Source organism: Engystomops pustulosus, chromosome 4, assembly GCF_040894005.1.
Source record: "Engystomops pustulosus chromosome 4, aEngPut4.maternal, whole genome shotgun sequence".
Lineage (NCBI taxonomy): Eukaryota > Metazoa > Chordata > Amphibia > Anura > Leptodactylidae > Engystomops > Engystomops pustulosus.
In genome coordinates this window covers 88521448-88546447 of record NC_092414.1, presented here as the reverse complement: position 1 = coordinate 88546447, position 25000 = coordinate 88521448, and the positions used below count along the sequence as shown (strand labels likewise).

The window sequence follows — 25000 nt, the reverse complement described above, 5'->3', positions numbered from 1 at the left end:
CTGTGTTTGCTGATTGCACCAAGCGCCTTCCTAAACGTCTCTTCGGGCTCTCTTCTCATTTCCACATCGTCCCGGGGTCCTGGTCCTCGGTGAACGTGGCATCCAAGGAGCGGCAGCTGCTGGTAGCAACTTTTCTATATGCCCATACCACCCTCCACAAGGTGAGAGTTTGGCCTTACTCTTCTCCATCTATATTTTACGGTATCACACGACAGCTGCGCTTTTTTTTCTCTTCCTCTGCATCTTCTCTTTACCATTCGTTGGGACTTGGAGCTTTGCCCCACAGTCCCTCGATCCCAGGTTTCTACCGATCCAGCGGAAGAAATGGGCCTGAACTTAAGGATCCTATAAGGAAACTGAGGTGCCACGAGGTGAACCATGCCCCCAGAAAACAAAAAACAAACAATACTCACCCTCTCTTCTTTTATCTTCAGCAGTAGTGCAGCCAGAGCCTGGTTTCTGCGCTGAGCCCGTCCGCACATTATGATGTCATGAGATGCCGCGTCATAAAGTGCATAGACGCAGAGTGGACAGAGCTGGCTAATACCCAAGGTCGGTGCTACCACTCATCGTGGGCATTAACCAGCACATCTTGGTTCGAATTGTTCCTCTCTGTAATGAATGGGTAAAAACGAAACAGCCTCGGCTCTTCGGAAAAGGTCGACTGATCGCCGCTCTCCAATGATGCCACAGGGAGCGACGATCGTCACCATGCTGGCGCCACTCAGCTTTGCCCACAGCATTCGATCACGGGTGTTACCGGTAACTCTTTGCTGCAATATGCTGCAAAGACTTACCAGCTATTGAGAGGGCTTAGCCAGTAGCCCTCTCCATGTACCCGCATCCGACGCTCGTCGGGAAGGGGTTAATAGTATACTCTCATTATATCAATTTTAGATTAAAGGGAATTTTACATTTAAAATTTCCTAGAACAAGTATATTATAATACTGAAATAACAGCTTCTTCAAAGGAAGCCTACCATGAGGAATCTACCATCAGAAGTAGATCTGATAAGTCTAAATGACTGATTGTAATGCAAAGGTTTTGTTTGTAATTGTTAATGCTAAAAAATCAATAAAAATAAGTTGGATTAAAAAAAAAGAAGTAGATCTGATGGTAGATTCCTCCTGCCTGTCTCTGTCCTAATCTGTAATTTAATAATCCTGGAACCTAACCTAATTTGTTAATTTACATATTACTAAAAAAAAGTTTTTAACTGCAGAGGCTACTGGGGCGTGGAGTAGCCTTAGCTCCCAGTGCCTGGCCAGGCTAGTACACGACCCAGTAGCCTCTGCAGTTAATTTACATATTACTAAAAGTTTTTAACAATTTAGGTTCCAGGATTAAATTCCGGGATTATTAAATTACAGATTAGGGTAGAGCCAAGCAGAAGTAATCTACCATCAGAAGTAGATCTCATGGTAGGTTCCATTTTAAGTATTATCAATATAAATAGCAAACTTTTCAAAAATTATTTTCAATTAGACAGTGCGCAATAAATTTTCTATTTCTTAACACTAGGGTTAGGGTTGGAGATTGTATGTGCAAAAGTGGCCAATAGTCGTGCAGTCCCCAGAAATCAACAGTCAGGCAGCCCCTAGTAGTCAATAGTCATGTTGCCCCTAGTAGCGCATAATAAGTAGCAGGCTTTATACTGGCTGTGACAGCAAGTGAGCTAAATTAGCTCTCAGCACATTCTCACCAGGAATTCACATTTGTGATGAATCAAAGTTTTCCTAAATTATGTATTGAGTTCCACTTTATCCAAATTGGTTCACTCATCTCTAAATATATATTACATACAACATAGGTTCCATAGGTTTGTTCTTAAGTTGAATTTGTGTATAAGTCGAAATTTTACCAAAGATCACAGTGGGCAGAGGAGTCTGTCCTTAACAAGGGGTCGTCTATAAATTGGGTGTCCTTAAGTAGGGGACTGCCTGTATACTGTTGATGTAGTTATTTTTAATTTATTGCTAAATTAAATTCCAGGAGTAAAATATATACCTTATATACTCGAGTATAAGCTTAGTTTTTCAGCACTAAAAAAATGTGCTGAAACCCAAACTCGGCTTATACTCGAGTAAAAAATATATAGGTTTTACCAGGTTTTTGTGGTAAAATTAGGGACCTCGGCTTATACTTGGGTCGGCTTATACACGAGTATATACGGTACTTGTCAAACAATAGAAATATCTTTTAAAAGAATAGTAATTTCAAGTGCTAGTAAAGTGCATATCCAATTTAATGCTTTTCTCTAAAACTAACATAATATAATCACAAATAAGAAAATAAATCAGTTCTCACCATTTCCATTGTGGGCCTCTGCTTGGCACGAAGTGAAGTAGTTTATGTGCAATACCTAGGGGCCATTTTGTACCTTTTATGAGAGATTCAGTTCCACTTTTTTCCACTTGATTCCAAAATACATCTCTCTGTTCATCGACCATGATCAAATATGATTTAGATTTAATAGTTGAAATGAGAAAAAATGTTGAAAAAAAATGTTCTGATGGGACAGTTAATGTAACAGCTAAAAAAAGCTAAAGCTAAGCTATGCTTTTCTGCACCAATACAACTGTAATTGCAACATAAGGATTTCCTATAACATTTCTCATACAGGCAGTCCCTGGGTTACATACAAGATAGGGTCTGTAGGTTTGTTCTTGAGTTGAATTTGTATGTAAGTCGGAACTGTATATTTTATCATTGTAATCCCAGGCAGAACTTTTTTGGTCTCTGTGACAACTGGATTTTAAAAATGTTGGGTTGTCATAAGAATCAGGATTAACAATAAAGCTTCATTACAGACGCCTGTGATAACTGTTATAGCTGATTATTGTAGCCTAGGACTTAAGTACAGTAAATTACCATTATCCAGTGGTCCGTTTGTAACTAGGGGTCGTATGTAAGTCGAGTATTCTTAAGTAGGGGACCGCCTGTATTGTCAAAATTCTACTCAGCTGAATCACACTCATATCATTTTAATTCAGGGAGTAATTTCTCTTTATGAAATAAAATCTTCTTAAAAAAAATCTATCATTTGATTTCACGCATTATGAACCAAACATATTTTGAGAATGCTGTAGCTACACTGATGTCGCCTGAGTGGTTTTGCTGAAAAAACAATTATAAAATTTTCATAATGAATCTCTCTTGCTCCTTTGCCTGTCTCTGGCGCTTTTCCTATCACTTTAGTTTTGCACCGCCCCAGAGAATGATGTAATCACTGTGTTATCCCTGAGAGGCAGAAGTAATCAATCACTGCACCATCCCCAGGCTGCTGTGCATGAGTGATCTAGCTCAGGTTAATTAGTACTGTCTGGACGTGTTTATCAATGACAGGCTGAAGCAATCCAACTTTCCCAAGGTACTGAATGTTATAATTGTTTTTTTCAGCAAAACCACTCAGCACAGGGATTAAACAAGATATGTGCCTGCAGCAGTGTAGCTACAGAATTCTCAAGGTATCTGTTTTTAAGATGGAAAACTGTAACGGATTACACTGTATTAAAATGAAGTGCATTCCCAAAATCTATGTATGTCTATATAAAAGCAAGCAACATGCTTCATATAATGCATTATCAGGATTTCTTGACCACTGGGGGTTGAAGTATTTCTTTTTCAAGTTCCTGAATAACCACTTTAAAGTTGTATGGTATAGGCCCCACCTACCCATTAATCCCACCCCCAGGGTTAAATACACAGATCCAGCATTAGAGTAATTAATACTCTTTACATGTTACACAGTGCAGCAATCAAAGGTTACATAGTTTTATATAGATAGATAGATATGGTTTAGTAATGTAATAAAAACTTACCAGATGTTTGGATCCATTAAGAATAGCCTTATATCCACTTAAGATTTCCATTATTACCTTAAGTATAAAGTAAGTAAAATATTAGTTAAGTCCTAATTTATGAGTATCCATCTAGCCAGTTTGCAACTACAGACGGTCTTCTTCTTAAGAACACTCGACTTACATACGACCCATAGTTACAAACGGACCTCTGGCGATTGGTAATTCATTGTACTTTAGCCCTAAGCTACATTGATCAGCTGTAACAGTTATCACAGGTGTCTGTAATGAAGCTTTAGTGTTAATATTGATTCTTATGACAATCCAACATTTTTAAAATCCAATTGTTACAGAGACCAAAAAGGTTCTGGCTGAGATTACAATGATAAAATATACAGTTCCAACTTACATACAAACTCTACTTAAGAACAAACCTACAGACCCTATCTTGTATGTAACCTGGGGACTGCCTGTATTCTTTGTATGTCATTGCAATGTCTGTTGTTTAGACATTGCAAAAAAAACTATTAGAGGGATTTTCTCAAGTTCTTAAATCTTTTTACCCTAGTGATGTTAACATGATAAACATAAATTTTACTTTTCAATTTTACTAAGTTTTATTGCGGCTTTTGCTCCTATCACTACATTAGATGCTCACAGTAAGATTCAGCTCGTGGGGCGGGCAGTAGCTGAGCACTTCCTCATACTTCTGTAATATGCTCGTGCACGACATGCTGGATTATATTATCGGGCTATAGGGTTTAGATGAGACAGATTTCTTGCATCTTTCCTGTCCTGGGAGGTGGAAAAGTTTAAAGTAAAAGTGTTAAAGGCTTTTTATTGCAAAAGCGGAGGAGCGGGTGCACACATAAAAATTCGGCAATGTCGAGAGGTAGTCAGGCTACGTCAGCCTGAGCACATTAATGTCTTTTTTTTTTAAAGTTGTTTTAGCCGCAAATACCTTATATACTCGAGTATAAGCCTAGTTTTTCAGCACAAAATTTGTGCTCAAAAACCCTAACTCGGCTTATACTCGAGTCAACTAAACACAAAGACAAAACTCACCTTTCTGACGTCACCCATAGGTCCTCTTCTGTCTGAGACAGTCTGAGACAGAAGAGGACCTATGGGGGACGTCGGAAAGATGAGTACAGTGTTATTTTTTTTCCTACTACAGGGGCTGGGCAGGCTGTATGCTACAGGGGTTGGGCAGGCTGTATGCTACAGGGGCTGGCAGACTATATACTGGGAGGCTGTAACCAATGCACTTCCCACCCTCGGCTTATACTCGAGTCAATAGGTTTTCCCAGTTTTTTGTGTTGAAATTAGGGGTCTCGGCTTATACTCGGGTCGGCTTATACTCGAGTATATACGGTAACCTGTTTCTTTATGCACTAAAAACTGTTCCAATTAGTGCAAGCAACTAACATGTCATGCTGGAAATCTACCATCAATCTGATGGTAGATGTCCTTTAAATATAATATTAATATAAAGTATTTCACATAATGTAATTGTTGATGCAATTAGCTTATTTATTTTTTTTAGTGCCACACAATTGTACGGACTTCTAACCTGTTTTTAAAATATTCCACCCCTGCCCTTCCCTGCTCTGACTGACCCTTTTATTAAAGGGTAAAGCTTGTCTGTAGAGCTTGTCTGAGTATATGTGGAATCTCGGCAGACAGAAGACCTGCCTAACCGTAGGACTGAGTTTATGGTCGGATCCAATGCCAACCGAAACAGGCAGTACCAATAGAGGCAGGTTGGAATTATATCTGTGAACGGTTAATAACATTGAATTAAAAAATGTGTTATTTTGCCATCCATAGTATATTTAAGAATGTTGTCTTCATAGGAATACTCCTTTAAAACACATTTAAAAATACAAATTATACAAAGATATAAAGAAAGCAGATTATTTTACAATACATTTTACATACATACAAAAACCTAGACTAGGAACAATATATGCATTCATTTGACGTGCACCTATAATAATGTATAGGGTAAGTCCATGTACATTGAATAATTTATTAAGTACCAGGTGGCCAGCACCAATTAGCAGTGCCTTGGACAGTGTGTACATACATGGAAAGGCAACATGTAAATAACAATGGAAATAAATCATGGGCGCTGACAAAAAATCCTCATAGGTACTCAGGTTTCAAGCATCAGAGGGAATACAAGGTACGGCATAACAAAGTCTCAGCCGTATATATCTATAGACCATCACACTAGTTCAAACCCAATAAAATGTTATAAGTCAATACCAATTACCCACCAATGCGCCCCGATGCGCATTTCGTACCCAGCTTTGTCAGGGGGTGTACAGACTGTGTGTTAGCGTGTCTATAAATATAAGAATAACAGGTGGAAGCAATTACCATTATGGATGCTTTGGTGGCACATGTCCAGGAATGAAGTGGGAGGAGCGACGAATCTCCGATCATGCGCACAGCATTCTGAAATCGGCCAATTTGTTGGAGATACATGAAGTGTATCTATCGCCGGGGTAGGCTCAGGGTCAATATATGGTATGCGCTATTTTTTGCGGCACTTTTGCTTTTTTTCACCGCTTTCAGGGTGGTTTTGCACGTTATATCAAATTTCCTGTCACTGACCGCACATTTTTAGATGGGAACCTTAATTCTAAAATTATATATATATATATAGGGGTTTTTTTTCTGTAGACATCTTGCACTTTAGCACCTTGCACTTTGCATCCCGTTTATAGGAATATAAATATTTTTATATTATTTTGATAGGTGTTTTTCTGTAATATTTTTATTGGGCACTATTTCACTACACTATTTTTATGTATAATTGGTACCATTTATCTGAGGGGTGTTGTCCCGGATATATGTTATGTTATCATTTATCAAATTTTTTTTTTAATATATTACATCTTTTTTATGGTTTTAGGTATTATACTGTGGTTTAGGGCTTAACATATAAGATTGCATAATGTTCCCAATTTATTATTAACTTTCAGTAATTAGTATGTAACAGCTTAGTATACGGTTATATCTAGAATTGGTGTACCTTGACTTTAAATGGAATTTAGTCCACACCAAAATGGCCGCTGATAGAAATACTTCATGTATCTAAAAAAAAAAAATGGCCACTTTTAGAATGCTGTGCGCATGTTCGGAGATTCGTCGCGGGTGCCATGACGCTGGCGACCGGAAGTGGAACAACATGCGGACATGCGCCACCAGAGCATCCATAATAGTAATTGCTTCCACCTGTTATTCTTATATTTATAGGCAAGCTGACACAGAGTCTGTACACCCCCTGACGAAGCTGGGTGCGAAACTCACATCGAGGTGCCGGACAGTGTTACTAGGTTAGGCAACATGGCGACTGGTGGGTAATTGGTATTTACGTATAACATTTTATTGGGTTTGAACTAGTGTGATGGTCTATAGATATACGGCTGAGACTTTGATATTGATTGTTTGGTGATTTTGTTACGCTGTACCTTGTATTCCATCTGATGCTTGAAACCTGAGTACCTATGAGGATTTTTTGTCAGCGCCCATGATTTTTTTCCATTCTTATTTACATGTTGCCTTTCCATGTATGTACACACTGTCCATGTTTTTTGCTTAATGCTTTTAATGTCTCTTTTTTAATGGGGTATTTTTAATCAGATTTATTTGTGTGATGTAATCCTGAATATATTGTGTAATAAAGACTTGTTTTCATTCCAATAAGTCTTCCTTATTTATGCTTCTTTGTGAAGATATGGTAGGATTTAACTCAGTTTGTTGTGGTTCTCCTAACTAGTAGCAAATATAGAGTGGTGACATATATATATATATATATAATTCTGTGGTTTGAGATTTTTGGTTTTCTAGCATTGCACTGGCCCTTCAAATGTTACAGAGCCGGCACGCACGCGCCCCAGGAGACAGGTCCGCGCATGCCGAGCTGCGGGAGATGCCGCTGGAACACTGAGAGGTAAGTGAGGCTGTAGGCTACACTGAGGGGCACACGGAGGCACACAGGTGACCCTGCGACCCAAAAGATGGATAGCAGGAGCAGCCATGACAACTTACCAATGAAAGTCTGCTAATAACTCAGCATCCAAGTGGATCTCTAAGCTCAGATAGAGCATAAAATAAATAAATGACAAGTATTATTTTAAGTTTTCTAAAAAATGTATGTATCAATCTGTTCAGATCGTCCTGCTGCATAATATGCTGCCTGCAGAATGGACATTGGACTGAATTTTCCATGTGACAGATTTCCGTTAATTTGCATACTTTGTTTTATGCCTTTAAAAGTGCCAATTGGCCCAGAGCATTTATGTTCTGCAACAGCTATTGTGCACTCATGGATCTATGGCATACATAAGCTAGAACAAAGCTAGGTAATTGTTGTCTTAAATTTGTTATCCATGGCCTCCTTCCTTCTCAAATCAACTTTTTGAAATTATGCAAATGATTCTGAGGCGCTACCTGAGGTGCACTTCCTGCTCAAGTGCTCAGGGAACAGAGGGGAGGGTTAGACAGTTTAACAGTCTGTAAAGCCAGATCACAGGAGGACTAGGGGAGCCGCTCAGGCCCATTAGCTTAATTTTAAAATTTGATTAATTTTAAAATTTGTCCATACATTAGCAGCAGATAACTCAAAGAATCATTCTTTTTACAAGCGAGGCCATTTACACAGCTGAACACAGAACGTTTCTGGACTCCTGTTTCTAAGAATGACATACTGTACATAGAATTTTACAAAACATTATTTAAGCATGCAGTGTACCTTCATATTGTTAATTTTCATAGCAAACTTTAGTGATAAAATTCATATAATTCATCATTCAGTGAAAGGTGATTTTTATACACTCACAACTCCATAGCTATACGCATCGGTTTTCGGTGACAGTTCTCCCTCCTAATGTACTCTTCTGGCAAGTATCCCAGGAACTGGTGTGTTGAATGATCCATCTTTATGGTGTAAATGTGATTTATCAGGTAAGATCTCAAATGGACCATGGCAAAGTCAGAGAGCTTTGGCTGAAAATGCTGATCAAGCAATATATTTTTGCTAGAAAATAGAAAAAATGAACTAGTAAATATAAAGTATAGAATCTGTTCATTCAGTTATTTGTTCCAGTTTAAAAAAAAAGTGTGAAGACGTGGGAAACAAATGAACCAATTGCTACCTAAACCTTGACATCACTAGTGAGCAAAGGCTTACAATGTGTCTATCTAAGTCTACCGCTTAATGTAGCTTTGTCCCACATAGTGTCATACAAAGAGCTGCACAAGTTATGTGATTTTGTCCCATCTGTCAAATCTTTTTAACTGTGAACTAAGGGTAGGTAATATAAAAAAATAAAATGGGATTAAATGAGTTCAGCAACATCAAGTGAAGCTGCACATTGAATTCCCTTTAACTTTCTTAAAGGGAACCTGGGAATGTGATTTTTAGCTGTTGACAGGTTCCAATAGTCAATGATGTAAAGATTTTAAAAATGCATTTGTCAGCATTTGAACTATTTCAGTTGTTTATTATAGTTTATTTTACATTACCTGACTCACTGCCAGCAGCATGTGGTGAGTCGCAGGGAAGGGGGAGGCAGCTGCAGCCTATGTGTGCCTGTGTCAGTCTCCTCTCCTCCAAACTTATGAAGCCCCCCCCCCCACACACTAAAGTTGCCCCTTCCCTGGGACTCACCACACACTGCTGGCAGGGAGCCAGGTAATGTAAATCAAACTATTATAAAGTACTGAAATGATTCAGAATGCTGACAATGGCATTTTTTAAATTAGCATAGCATAGGCTATTGGAGCCTAACATTAGCTAAAAATGACATTCCTGATGACAGGTTCCTTTTAAAGGGAAATTAACATATTTGCCAATAAAAAGATACATATTACTTTTTTCTATTGCTCTGTTTTGCTCTCCGTCATTGTTTTTTTTAAATTCTATTTTCTGTACATGATTATGGAAACAACGATCTTGCTTGAGCTACAAACATTATTAAGAGATTTGCTTGACAGGGGTTACATGAACCATATGCACAATACTCTGGAGATGCTTATTGAGCTTTTCTAGACATTCAAATAGTCTGAGTCAGAGGAGTAGATAAACCTATATATGCTACCTGTGCTAATAATGAACTAACATGCCATTCTACAGGGTGAACCACAAGTCCCAGGGCACCATTTTTCAGAAACGAAAGGGTAAATTACATATCTAAAAACCCAATAAGTATATCCCCTGAAACAGGATCCATTCTTCCTTTATATTCTAATGGCCTCATTTAAGAAGATCATTTTTGACATTAGGCAATTGAGTCTCAGAGGCTCTGTCTTCTGATAATAATTCACCCTCTGTTAAGCAATACTGCCCTACTCCTTTCTCTTCTCAAGACAGAGAGACAGCAACATTAGCCTGTGTGAATAATTAGTAGAAGACTGATCCATAAGGAGCTCCTATGACGTAGACAGGAACCCCTGAGGCTCACTTGCATACCCCCCCCCAAAAAAAAAAACTAGGCCACTAGAAGAGGATTGTGTTTTAGGGGCCACACACCAGCATTTAAGTGTGCTTGGTGTACAATACTGCATCCATGTGGTAGATTTCCTTTAAATTATCAGTTTGGGTTACGGAAGGATCCATCAGCATCACATATAACTAAGATGTGTGGAGACCCATACAGATAAATTTGATGACGTAATATGAGGATGGGATATTGCATACACTTTGGATTACCTTGTTATGTTTCCACATATAACAGGAAGAGAGTTCATCGTATGCAGATAATCAATAGCATGTGCTACACAAAGCAGAATATTGTGATGAATTTGCCAAGGTAGTGAGGGAGTGGTGTCCTGCCAAACATAATAAAACAACAGATACATTAAGCAGAGTAAGTAGTAATACATATTGTCAGTATGTCATGTACCCATCAGACAATCCATATGTCCTCAATTTATGGTTATTCTGACTCCTTCAGGGCCCCTTTCCATCTTTCACTTCACACAATCCAAAAGACCTATATTCTGTATTTTTTGTTTACAGAGACATATGAGGGCTTGTAATCTGTGGTACAAATTGTACTTCCTCGTGGCATTATTTAATATTACATCTAATGGTACTGGGAAATTATGGAGATATATCTAATACCTATAACCATGGGTTTGCAGAACAAGCTTTTGCTTTCTTTGATACCATTTAGTGAAATGGTATTTGGAGACCATCTGTCCACACTTGAGCCATCTCCTTAACCTCCTTAACAAATATGTGATTTTAAGAGGGAGAGTGTAATAAATCACTGCCTTAGGCTACATTCACACTAACGTATGGAGGACGTATATACGGCCGACGTATGTATGGCCGATATATGTCCTCCATACACGTCAATGGGCACACGGCGCCCTACGGGAGCGGTACGGTGCAGCACATGTGCGGCCCTGTTCTATCTTTTGCCGTAATACGGCGCCGTGCCCCATTACTTCCTATGGAGAGGGGCGGGGGTGAACTGCGCTCACCTCCTCCTCTTCTCCCCGTGCACTGCCGTTGCCCGGTACGGTACGGGCGGGCAACGGCAGTGTGAATGTAGCCTTAGACTTCTGGCTGTGCTGAGATTTTGATATGACTAAAACACATACTGAAATCAGTTAGCAACAGTTTCTTAGTACATAGTCTATCGACCTCAAAGACAACGACGTCATAGGGTACCGTGTGGGCCGGAAGAGGAGAAGACTGAGCCACAGGTAGAAGAAGCCGAAGGCGTGTATACAGTTTTCTTTTCAAGGGAGCTCAATGTGGACATTTCTGTAAAGGGAGGGGCTCTGCTGTAGCCATGTCATAAAAAAGAAGCCTACTATCATGGTCATTTCATTAAAGGGGGGCTCTGCTGAGGCCGTTTTATTTATGGGGGGAGGGCTCTGTTGTGGTCATTTATTTAAAGGGGGCTCTCAAGTGGCCATTTAATTAAATGTCTACTGTGGACAATTCATTTATGGGGGAAGGGCTCTGCTGTTGACTTTTCATTAAAGGGGCCTCTGCAGTGGACATTTCATTAAAGGAGACTCATGCTGGGGTCCTGATCAAAGGTTTGCTTTGGGCCAAATAGGTCTTGTTACGCCAGTGTCCACATGATGAAAAACCCAGAATACGGAACCAAAATTAAAATTATTATACAAAGCCATTCTGATCAGCTCCTCCACCTACAACATACTGCCTGAATATTACATTTTCATAATTACAGGTTCACTTCAGGACACATATTTTCACGCTGCTTTGATATATTTTCAAAGTAATAAATATCATCTTCTTTATATATTGCTGTTACTGAAATACCACTGACAATCATCAAAATATAGTTATCATTATACTAAAGATACTTGCCTAGGTAAACCTCTCCATTTTGACATAAAATTAGTCAACGTTTTCTGATCTAATTCTCGAATCTTCTGTAGGAATAGAAAACAAGCATTATTGTAGACATGGTTTTACAAAGGAAGATCCATATGTTGGTATTGTTTTTAATATGAGAAGTACATGTTAAGGGGTAGGTAGAATGGATGAATAATTATGCATGAATGGATGAATAATTAAAGAAACCGTGCTGACACAATAAACCTTAATTTAATTAATAGAAGATGTCTTCTGTTGTACAAAGAAGATTTGTAAAGCCACAAGAAAATGTGGAACATTGCATTGAGATTATGATCTTAAAGGGAACATGTCTCCTGATTTTCACTAATAAACCAAATGACAGGTTCTCATAGCACAATTCTATTTTTAGCATAAAGTACTTCCTATCAATAATTAGCATAGTGTTATGGTAACCCATTAGGTTTATTAGTAAACACCTATTGATCAGTTCCCTTTAACCCCTTAACGACCTGGCCCTTTTTTGTTTTTTTCATTTCCATTTTTCACTCCCCACCTTCAAAAATCTATAACTTTTTTATTTTTAAACATAAAGAGCTGTGTATGAGCTTGTTTTCTGCGTTGCACTTCTTGTGATGGTATCTAATATTCCATGCCATGCACTGGAAAGCGAGAGAAAATTCCAAGTGCAGTGAAAATGGTGAAAGACGGATTTGCGCTATTTTCTTGTGGGTTTGGATTTTACGGCTTTCCTGTGATAACAAATTTGTATAGGTTTCATAATGTTTTCATACATTTACAAAAATTAAAACCTCCTGTACAAATTTTTTTTTTTTTTTTTTGGGGGGGGGGGAATTTTGACATCTTCTGGGGCTAATAACTTTTTCATACTTCGGTGTAGAAAGCTGTGGGTGGTGTCATTTTTTGCAACTATTGTTGACGTTTTCAATGCTACCATTTTTAGGACTGTGCGACCTTTTGATCACTTTTTATAGAATTTTTATATTTTTCAAAATGGCAAAAAGTGCCTTTTTGAACTTAGGGTGCTATTTTCTGTCACGGGGTTAAACGCAGTGAAAAACCGTTATTATATTTTAATAGATCGGGCATTTTTGGACGCAGTGATACTGATACAGGCAGTCCTGACTTTTACATGACCCCTAGTTACAGACGCGCCTCTCTGCCCCTGTGACCCCTGGTAAAGATTTCTGGGTCCTTTACTATATTCCCAGGCTGCAATGGTCAGCCGTACGGTGTCTGTAATTGAGTTTTACAGAATTGATAATTCTTGTTTTATTGATAATTCTTGTTTCTTGCTGCTACAATTATAAAATATACTGTTCCAACTTACATACAAATTCAACTTAACAACAAACCCCAAGAACCTATCTTGTATGTAATCCGTGGACTGCCTGTATAACATTCTATAAAATGAAAAATAAATAGAAAAAACAAGGTGTAGATACAAATTTTGCCATTGTGTTTGAAGCATAAAACTTTTCAAATCTCTAAAATTAAAATATCTCTTAAAGGAAACCTGTCATCATGAAGGTAATTTTTTTCCATACGACTATTCCAGGACAGGTTCCAAAAGCCATGTCCATTTAAAAAATGTCTTTGTCAGAAATATTAATAAATCCAGTGCTTTTTAATTGGTTATTTTATGTGTGTTCAGTTACAGGGTGGCATGCCATCATACATTTTTTTATTTGTGTAATCGATTCAAATTTAGCAGAAAGGGAAAAAAAAGCATTTTTGAAAACAGCTTAATTTCTTTCATGCCTTTTTTTCACACAGCACAAATTTAGAGGCCTCAAATTTCACAGCTAATTCTTTAGCATTACTCTGCATTATTTGAGATTTATATGTGTCACTTTAAAAAAAGACCTGTTAAAAGTCCACACCATAGCAACTAAAATTGTCTGCCACTGAAGCACTCTATATTAATTAAAGGGGTTATGCCACGAAACTATTTACTACAAAAATCTGTCAAAGAGGTTAAAATATTTCAAAAATCTATTTGTAATGGTTACCTGGAAGTAAAATAGCTTTCTATTTGTTATTATGATGCTTGTTCAGCCTCTACTCTGTTCCACACAGAAGCAGATGTGGGTGGGGCCTAGCGATCAGCCTTCAGAGTCTCCTTCCTTTGCTGTGCTCAAATAGTCCCTGCATTTACTGATCCCCAGCACAGCAGGAATCTGCTATTGTGCTGTGTGTCACCTACCAAAGCCCTGACACTGCTTCCTCTCCTTTTATATATACTTGAATAAGAAAATACATGACAAATTAGGGGGCATTCTGGTGCTCAGTCTTACCGTGCGCCAGATTTAACATGCAAAGTCCAATAAAAATGTGTCACACGTCCCATGTTAAAAGTGCAAAAAAAGTTGGTGCACTCTTTTGGGGCAGTGCAGGGGGCACCAAATTCATGAAGAACATGCAACAAAAATCCTGAACCTGGTGCCCTCTGCACACTACACAGGACACTGCACATAGTACACACTGCACTGTTATTAGTAAATGTGCACCTATGTATTCTCACAGCATCATGGTCGGTCAGGCTGACATGCATGGCGGAAGTCTAGGTGGGTGCAGGGGAGGAAAACCCCACGTGTGATACGCATGGAGTTGCTGTCCCTGAATTTTTCTAGACCTCCGACATATTTACACTTTACTGTCCGCCTGCTGACCATGATGCTGTGAGAATACATTTTTTTGCTCTACTTGTGTGCATTGATTGTACAAAATTAGGTGCAATAACATGGACCTTTTTAGTTGTTTTTATGACTTTTACTAATAAACTTTTGTATTTTTGTATTTTACTTTAGGGCCGTTAATTGCAACTCTTTCTGTGAAAGAGATAGATATAGATAGATGGATGGATAGACATGAGATAGATATGAAAGATAGACAGATATGAGAGAGAGATAGATAGATATGAGATAGATAGTCATGTCTGTCTGGCTGCAGTTACCTTGTATCTGCTGCTGGAAGCACATGTGGAGCTGGTAAGCAGTGGCCATCACAGCACAATCCCTGCCACTCTTCCTCTCTCACTTCCTATTGGCTGCAGTGTGTCAGGTGATCTCTCTGTGTGGAGATGAGCTGTGAGCCTGTGGAGTGATCTGTAGTGCAGAGCAGCTGCTGACTCCTTGTGCGCAGACTGGGCCAGATCAGCTGTAACTCAGGACGGCACACAGCTACCAGCAGGGGGAGCCAGCAACCAGGACAAAAGGAGTTATCTCAGTAAGGCTGCATATATTGTAATAAGTGTAAATGGTGAAAGTACTTGTCACAGTGCATTGGACCCAATTACAGCCATTTGCTATGGTGACACAACCCCTTTAAGGTGTTTTTCCTAATATGCAAATGAGTATAAATGAGTCAACATCTGAAGAGAAGAATCACATTGTCTCCAGGCTTCCAGTGAACCAGGTCTCCTTCTTTTGAATGACAGCTAAATGTCTCTTCAAATCTCAGCCTGAGAATACAGGAAGTCCTCTTCCTGTCCTTACCAGAATATTGTCCCTCTCACTGCATGATGAATTTAGCAGTGAGAACTGTATGGAAAACTGAAGATCTTGCCCTCATTTCACACACCCGGGAATGGGCTGGACCAATCAGCAATAAGTGGAGTCCCATAAGGGGGTGGAGTCACCATAGACAAAGGCAGAAAAAGTGCACTCACTAGGAGACGGGGATAGGTGTGCCGGACCGCGGAAATCGCCGTTGGAGCCAGGGAAGGTTGCAGCAGAGAAGAGGGGGCAAGGAGAAACACGGGTGCGCCTGCGACCTGGGACAGAGGTCGCAGGAGCACCCGTGACACTGCCCTCAGCCCAGCACTGAAAGCTACAGGCATGGCAATAAACAGTGAATACCTTGAATACCTTCCTCTGGCTCCCTGTTCCAAAGGTGGAGCTTTCAAAGGTGGGGCTTCATGTAACCCATTCTATAGACATCGATGGAGGAAGCCACAGCACGCCAGGAAATCCAAAGTATAAAGGCTTTATTTACATAGAAGGCATAAAATTAGCAAATTTTATGCCTTCTATGTAAATAAAGCCTTTATACTTTGGATTTCCTGGCGTGCTGTGGCTTCCTCCATCGATGTCCCGGACTATAGGTTCATGTACCAGAACCTTTGGCTGCGAGCACCAAACTATATGAACTCACGTGCAGGTTTTGGATTGCTGTCTTTCCTTCCCTCTTCCATTCTATAGACATGCATTCTATTCAAATTTACAGGAAATTGGGGCATAAAAGTTCAGCTCGAGCCATACAGTTTATGGACTGTACCTGTTTTAGCACCTTTACCACATACAATTCTTTCTTAATTTCTGCTTTGAAAATGTCAAAAAAGTGTCCTTCTCCAATCAGGAAATCTTGGTGGAAGTTACGAGTAGCTTCTTCAATTTCTTGTAGACTCACAGTTGATAGAATGTTTATCTCTATGAAAACATGAAAGAAATAATGTCTCCCCATCATCATTTATTTCATGAGGTTTGAACTACAATAGTTGATTACTAAATAATTTCTAAAATATTACACTTATTATATTACACTTACTCCCTATCCACCGAATAGGGGATAAATAGGGAACCCTTCAGGATCAGCAGAACATGGGACCCAACAGTCAATGGAGTCAATGGAGTGCAGTGTTTTGTTCTCACATCTGAGTGTAGTAGCTGGTCACCCGCACACATTTGGGCAGATTTATCAAGTGTCTGAAAGTCAGAATATTTCCAGTTGCCCATGGCAACCAATCACAGCTCTGCTTTCATTATACCAGTGCTCATAAATATTTTAAAGGGGAGCTGTGATTGGTTGCCATGGGCAACAGATGAACATGTGGCTGATGAAAAGAGATACTGTATATTCAGTTTGATACTCATCATTTAAAATACATTCTTTTCAGATATTTTATATAGAAATCCACTATAGAAATGTTATATACCTCTGAATAAGGTGATTGCCCATAGATGTTCCATTTCGCGAAGAACTTCTAATAAGTCACTAATAGTCTTATTTTTGTGTGCCCAGCTCCATAGCAGTTCCTTTGTTCTACTTCTACCTTGTTCACCACACTTCAACTTCAACTTTACGAAAGTCCATCCAGTCTGAAGAGAGACGCCCATATAAAAATAATTGATAAAAGTATCCTTAGATTATTATTATTATATTGTACTATAAATTTTCACTAGGAACACTTCCTCTGGGTAGTTAGTTAATGCCTGATGGCTGGCGACTGAACCTCTGCTATTCCCTGATGGCTACTTGGAAAATAAAATCTTAATGATTTCTTACCCATCTTGTCACACAAAATAACTTTATATTATACATGAGTTTCAGTTTTTGAATTGAATTACCGAAAAACTTGCATATGACGGTGTTGTATTGAGGATAACCCGATTATCATACATAAACTGTTTATCATATATAAACCGCTCTATGGGAAAAGAAGTCAAAAGCAGGCTATTAGGCTTGGCTCCACAGGTGTTAATGAGCCTCTCAGGCTCATTTGCATACGGTCCGTCACCCTTATGGTAGATGCCCTTTAAGCTGAATAAAAGTAGATAATGCATCCATGTATAAATTGTGTTGTTTCTTCTGAGTACGAGGACACTCCACATATGGATGTAACCTGTTGTCTGGGCACATGGCAGGGTGCAGAAGGGAATATGCACCATCAAACTTTTGTAGGGCATGTTTGCAAAGTCCCTGAGGCAACGTTCACAGATTGCGTTTCGAGGCTCCATAGGCCATACATACGTCCCCCATAAACGGCAATAACCGCATGGAGCGGTCCCTCTTACTCTCCATAAGGCCAGACATATGCTTGCCCAGCTGCGGCCCGGTGGGCATACGTTCGTGTGAATGTAGGCTTAATGTTAAGAGATATTTTTTTTACGAATAAATATAATTAATGAAAATATAATAATATTATAAAGTCAGCCATGGGTTATATACCAGGGTTGGAAACAATTCACATAAAGTGTGCCATAAAATTCACATAGTGAAAATGCATAAAAAATAAATGTGTGCCCACAACATGATATGAATGAATCAATACATACTAAAATTGATGACATAAGTATATATGAATAAAGACAATGCAGTGAATTTACATTATCCGGGCTTGCCTAGAGAAGGAGAGGGTCCCCGTTTCATGCATTCTTAGTGAATTTGGCACACTTTATATGAATTGTTTCTAGAGATGAGCGAGTATACTCATCCTAGCTTGATGCTCGTTCGAGTATTAGCGTAGTCAAAACGGCTCGTTGCTCAGATGAGGATCTCGCCGGCTCGAGCATTTACTTAACGAAACACAGTGAAGAACAGTGAAGAATACAATGAAAACAGTGAACACAGGATCATTTAAGTGAAGAACACAGTGAAGAAGACAGTGAAGAACACATTGCAGATGTTCCGCACATCTGCTAACTTATCAGAAGACACACGTGCCGAACGGTGTTCTTCACAATAGTATGTGAAGAACAATATGTGTGAAGAACACATTGCAGATGTATGGTAACATCTGCAATGTGTTCTTCAGTGTTCTTTCATTGCGTTCTTTCCGTGAAAACATCTGCAAACGTCTGCAATGTGTTCTTCAGTGTTCTTTCAATGTGTTCTTTCAGTGAAAATTGCTCGAGTCTCCCATTGACTCCAATGGGGTTCGTTATTTGATACGAGCACTCGAGCATCGGGAATAGTTCGACCCGAGTAACGAGCACTCGAGCATTTTAGTGCTCGCTCATCTCTAATTGTTTCCAACTCTGGTTTATAAACCATGACTGACTTTATAATATTATTATATTTTCATTACTTATATTTATTCATAAAATATCATTTAGAGGAGGGGCTTTTCATTGTACTTTACACATCGGTATGTTTTAATTGTTTTTAATCCTATTTTTTGATACTGGAATAAAGTTTGTATTGATCTGCCTATTAGCACATCTCTTGTTCTTACATTATACGGCATTGCAATGATGTGTAGGCCTTTCTATGTCACATGATTTTTTCACCCTTCTCTTGAGCAACATATTGGCTTTTTTCATAAATAACCCCTTACTAAGTAATTTGTCACAAAAAGCAGTCTCGAGTTAACGGTCCTAAAGTCAGATTTTAAAAATAGGGATTGGTTCTTAAGGAGGAAAGGAGTCTGGTCTTCAAGGGGTTAATACAATCAAGAATTTGTATATTCACATTATTATATTTCCTCATGTAACAACCCTATGAATGCTGCATTAATGACAGGAGGGTTTTTTATGTAGTATTTCAGACTTACCTATACCACTCCCTCCTAATTCTCCATCACAGCAGTCCATAAGTTCACAAGTTCACAGAAATGTTCCATAATTATGGGTGAAAATTCAAAAAGAGAAGTATTTAAACTAAACAAAAGCTTGGCCATTGTAGAAGTATGCTGAAGTATGTGAGTTCTGTGTTCTGCAAGATGTACACATCCATTAGGGGCTGGAATTTCCCTGTCCACACCCCATAGCAGAATGGTTAGTTAAGCACGGAAACCCTACAGTTGCACGAGTTGTGTGTGCAGTGCTCAGACCAGCTGTAACGGTCCTTACAGGGTATTTTCACACCTCATGGGTATTCTTACTAATATAGAAAAGAGGGAAAAGTTATATGAAAAATTCAGAGCAAAAACAAAAGAAAACTCAGCTCAGCTTTCTTCTTTTCTTTACCAGATGCATTAGGGGAGCTTATTATTATACTTATTATTTTTATATGTATTTTTTTATTGAAACATTGTTCCATTGTATGCTGTGTAAGTTATTTGTAATTGTGATTTAGCATGTACATAGATTTTTCTAATAATTTTTCTCAGCCATTAAAAGAAATTTACCATCAAAATCAAGCATGAAAAAAACAAACTTACTCACAGATTCAGGTCCGATGTCATCTTATATTTGTTATCAGTGGCCTCCTTCCTTCTAAAATCAACTTTTTTAACTATATTAATGAGTCTAAAAGGCTCTTGGGTTGTCAGCAGAGCCCCTCCATGCTGCAGCTTTGCAGGCTGTTAGACTGCCCTCCCTCTGCACTTCACCCCTCCCTCTGCCTGATGTAATCTCACTGCAGCAGAGGAGGTTTCAACACACAGTGGGAGGGGGGATGTGCTCCTGCAAAGCGTAACAGCCTGTGAATCTGCAGCACAGAAGAGCTCTGGTAACACCCCAGGAGCAAAATTTTAAAAGTTAATTTTAGAAGGAATTAGGTCATGGATACTAAATATAAGAAGATTATCACATTCACACTGCCTGGAACTACACTGTGTTCCTAAATAAGTATACATTCCTCACAATAGGCAATGCAACATATTTAAAAGTTAATTCACTATAAAGATTGCTTATAATGAAGATTGCTATACCCCTTTATATACAATGTCCCCTATTCTCCCTACATATAAAAGATACATTGTGACCCCTCAATTAATTATAAACTTGAAAACTGAGATAGATTATATATAGTGACCCCTTAATTAGTTTATATACAGTGTCCCCTCCTATGCTAATTAATTTACTTGAAGTATACACTATACACTGAGCAAATTATTTATAATTTAGGGCTCCTAATTCCACCTGTTTATATACATTGCTCCCATAATAATTAACCCCTTCCCGATATTTGACTTATTAGTACATCAAGGTTGGCTACATCCAGCCTCTGGCACCGGCTCTTAAATGGAGCTTGTGCCAGAAGCTGCAGGTGTCAGCGGTATAATACAGCTGGCACTTGCCTGTAACATTTGCAATTGGAGATCCCTCTGATCGCGAGTGTTAACCCCTTTGTGCGCCGCGGTCATGAGTGTAAGGGCATTCTCAAGTGGATCGGACGCCCTGCGCTGCTTACCGAGGAAGGGGGCTCCTCTGACGGCAGCACCAAAAAGTGATGAATAAAAGTTATGTGCACCAAAAACAACTCAACACATAAAAAATAAGCCATATTTTAAAAAAATGGGCCCTGTCAGGAATTTGAAAAGTGGCTTCAGTGGCAAGGGGTTATACAATAGTGGTCTCTTAATTAAATTATAAAAAAGTGTGCCTCACAATTCTATTTTATGTAGTAGCTCCTTAATATATATACAGCTTGCTTCAGTCCATTATTTTATATACCGTAACAGACATAAGACCACCTGCCCCCATTTTATTATGTACTGAGGCCCACTAATTACCTACTGTTGATACAGAATGCATACATCAAGACTGACTGACACATAGGGACAGATTTATCAAAAGTATCCAGAAGTTAGACAGTGCAGCTAGAGAGTTAGACTAGACAGTCATATGCTGCACTAGATTTCCTAAATGTCTGATCCTGTATGATAAATCTGGTTTAGTTTAAAACTGCCTAAGGCCGGCGCCACACAGGGCACTTTGTCTGCGCTTGCAAACGCAAACGCAGACAAAGTCGCGCCCACCGGGGCGGGCCTCGGCTCGATCGCATCGGCGTTTCTGTGTGTGACAAAGCGCCCTGTGTGGCGCCGGCCTAATAGTATTTTGCAGCTCCCATTAGTTGTCTCCAAAATACTGCATCAAAATTCTGGAGCAGTTGCATTATTTGCACGGCCATGCACTTTTCAGAGACTGTGCCCTTTTTTGTCATGCCATGCTGACACAATGGTGTCTCTGGCGCAAAAGTTCACATGCACTACAAAAAGTTGTAAAAAAAGGAACGGCCAAACCAAAACAAAGGTACATGTGCCCCTAAGTGTTGGATAAAGAGCTCAGACAAGGACGCTGAGAAAGGTAGCAAAAAAGGGCAACAAGAACAACTGCTTAGAAAACCAAACCACCAACACCCAAATGACTGCATTGTTCTCGGAGAGAGGTACGTAATAAATTTGAGGGTTTGAGAAAATATCCCATGCGCCGGAAAATTCAATATTGTGGTGCAACAAGCTAGACTTTAAACAAGCTAGGTTTATAGGAGGAACAAAGTAGGACTCCCTAGTCTTATACTACAACAGATTGGTCAACCAGCAGCAAGTGCTCTTTCATATTGGTGTTGTTTTTGCTACCCATTGTTCAGCGATTTCCACAGATGCCTCATAAAGTCACGTTTTTTCACATTTTCACTGATGAGTCTGAGAAACCAGGTATTATGTTTTCAAACCAACGTTAAACTTCATAAATATGCTTTAATGAGTAACTGTAAAGGTTTTTTTTTTCCACAAATCAAATCAGCTCTTGGGGTGTAAAACAACTTTGCATATTAACCCCTTCCCGACATTTGACGTAATAGTACTGCATCGCGGGAGGTGCGTTCCCGCAAAATGCAGTACTATTACGTCAAACTTCTGGCGCCGGCTCCTGAACGGAGCCGGCGCCAGAAGCTGCGGGTGTCGGCTATATATTATAGCCGACACCCGCCTCTAACACCCGCGATCGGAGATTTCTCCGATCGCGGGTGTTAACCCCTAACACGCCGCGGTCGCGCTGACCGCGGCGTGTTAGAGGCATTTAAAAAGTATTTGATGTCAATCGGACCCCCCCGCGGCACTTACCGGGGGGGTCCGCAGCTCCGATCGCAGCCCCGGGACTGCCGGTGCCCGGGGCTGCGCGATCTTCCTCCCGGTGCCGGGTCCGTGCCTCCTGGCAGGACCCGGCTGTAAGACACTGGGCATGCGCAGCATGCTCAGTGTCTTACATTACACAGTGCAATACATCTGTATTGCACTGTGTAACCTGTAAAATAGCTTGAACAAGTGATAAGAAGATCACTTGTTCAAGCTAATATGTAAGTTACTGTAAAAAAAAGTTAAAACAATAAATAAAGTTTTTTTAAATAAAAATAAATAATAAAAGAAAGTGAAAGTCCCCCCAAACACCACATTTCCCTGTACAAAAGTAATAAAGTATAAAAAACACTAAATCACAAAAAAACCTCACTTATTTGGTATCGCCGCGTCCGTAACAATCTGTACAATAAATCCTAATCATAATTGGACCCGCTCGGTGAACATGGTAGAAAAAAAAACCCAAAAACTTGCCAAAAATTAAAACTTTTTATCAAATTGCTTTACAAAAAATGTTCTAAAAAGTGATCCGAAAAAGTTACAAGCACCAAAATGATACTACTGAAAAGAACAACTTGTCACGCAAAAAATAAGCTTACAACCAGCTCCGTAAACCAAAAAATACTAAAGTTATGCTGCTATAAAAATGACAATACTAAAACAAATGCAATTTTTTCTATTCTAGTTTTCCTTCAATAAAATTGGACAAATATAAAATAAACTATATAAATGAGGTATCACCGTAATCGTAGTGATCCGTAGAATAAAGATAATATATTATTGTTATGCTACAGTGAACACCCCCCAAAAAAATGCTAAAAATCCAAAACAAGAATTGATGATTTTATTTTCCTCTACATATAAAGAGTTAATAAAATTGCTTCAATAAACTAAAAACCCACTAAAATGAAGGTTTTTTTTACAGTGCATCTCGTCTCGCAAAAAATAAACCCTTATTTGTTTAAATTGCTTAAAAAATAAATAAAGATTGTATAGCCTATTCCCAACGCGCGTTGTCATAGAACGGTGCGGTGGGTAGGGACTTGCCCACACGGTACAGACACCATGATCGGGGCAAGATGGCGGCTGATCCTGACGGCCATCCATCCTGCCCCATGGACCAGAATGGTTCCGTCCCCCCCACACCCCCAGTTCACGATCCCTGCTATTGGCTCATCAATTCAGACCAGCCAATAGAAGCGAATTTACTTATGACGTCAGTAATTCCGATCACCATGTCTGTAGACACGGTGATCGGGGCAGGGTGGCGGCTGTTCCTGACTGCCACCAATTGTGCCTTGTGCTCCAGAAGGGTTTTGCTGCCCCCCTCTGTCCATGTTTGCCGCTATTGGCTGGTCGATTTGGTCCAGCCAAAAGCAGCAATATTCGTCACAATGGGCATCGCTAAGGTGAATAAGAGCAACACTTGGCAATAATTTCCCTACGGAAAACGAAGATATGGTACAAAAGCGCTGGCCGTGCACATTGTACAGATTACGCTGTACAACTCTTACGAGCTGTTCCAATGTGCAGGTCCTGCCGTATCATTTCTCCGTTTTCAAGAGGAAGGTATTAGGAAACTAATATTGGGACAAGAAGGACGGGGCCCCAGTACCTCTGGTTTAGATGTTCCTGTGTTTTGCCAGGACAGCATTTTCCCGGTGAATTCTGCTGCTTCTAATTGTAGGACTCAATAAAGAGTCTGTTCCAAAAGAGGAGTTGGGATGGACACTATATACTACTAAGAGACCTGCGACACCTCCAGAGTGACAAAAGTTTAGTTGGTCCCTTGGTATCATCTACCTCCTTATACGCAACACATTCACAATTCACGCCCAACCTGTTGTGAATTCATTTAGGTAAAATGAATAATTGTAACAACTGTTAGGTCCCGTTGCTCCCTATAACCCTCCATTATTTCATAAGGGGCACCACATAACGGGCACTGAACTCTCCCGAAATAATTGCAATTTCCATCTTGGACTCCATTGCACATCATATTTGGAAACCACCTATATGTTCAAAATGCTCATTTCACCACGTGTATTACCCTACACCACATATTACACCTTGCTATATTCCCCAAGGGGTGTACATTCAACAATTAGGGTCACTTTTCGGGTTTTCCTCTGTTTTGGTACCACTACGGCTCTCCAAATGTATCCTGACACATATGAAGGATTTCTGTCAAATTTGGCCACTAAAAGACAAACATCCCTCTTTTCCACTACTGTGCGCCCATAAAGCATTTTATATGCACATGTGGGGTACTTCTACACTCGGGAGAAATAGTTTTACACCTT

The 25000-nt window shown here is 39.4% G+C and overlaps 1 protein-coding gene across 1 annotated transcript; it reads right to left on the bottom strand.

Moving 5' to 3' along the window:
* Positions 1-1264: 1264 nt before the first annotated feature.
* IRAK3 (interleukin 1 receptor associated kinase 3) lies at positions 1265-17269 on the bottom strand. The gene is given in 9 exon segments (XM_072150170.1): positions 1265-2436; positions 3823-3879; positions 8654-8697; positions 8700-8851; positions 10526-10644; positions 12163-12231; positions 16454-16605; positions 17112-17247; positions 17249-17269. Coding segments are annotated over 9 exon segments (882 nt in total). The 3' UTR covers positions 1265-2304.
* Between the last annotated feature and the right edge of the window lie 7731 nt (positions 17270-25000).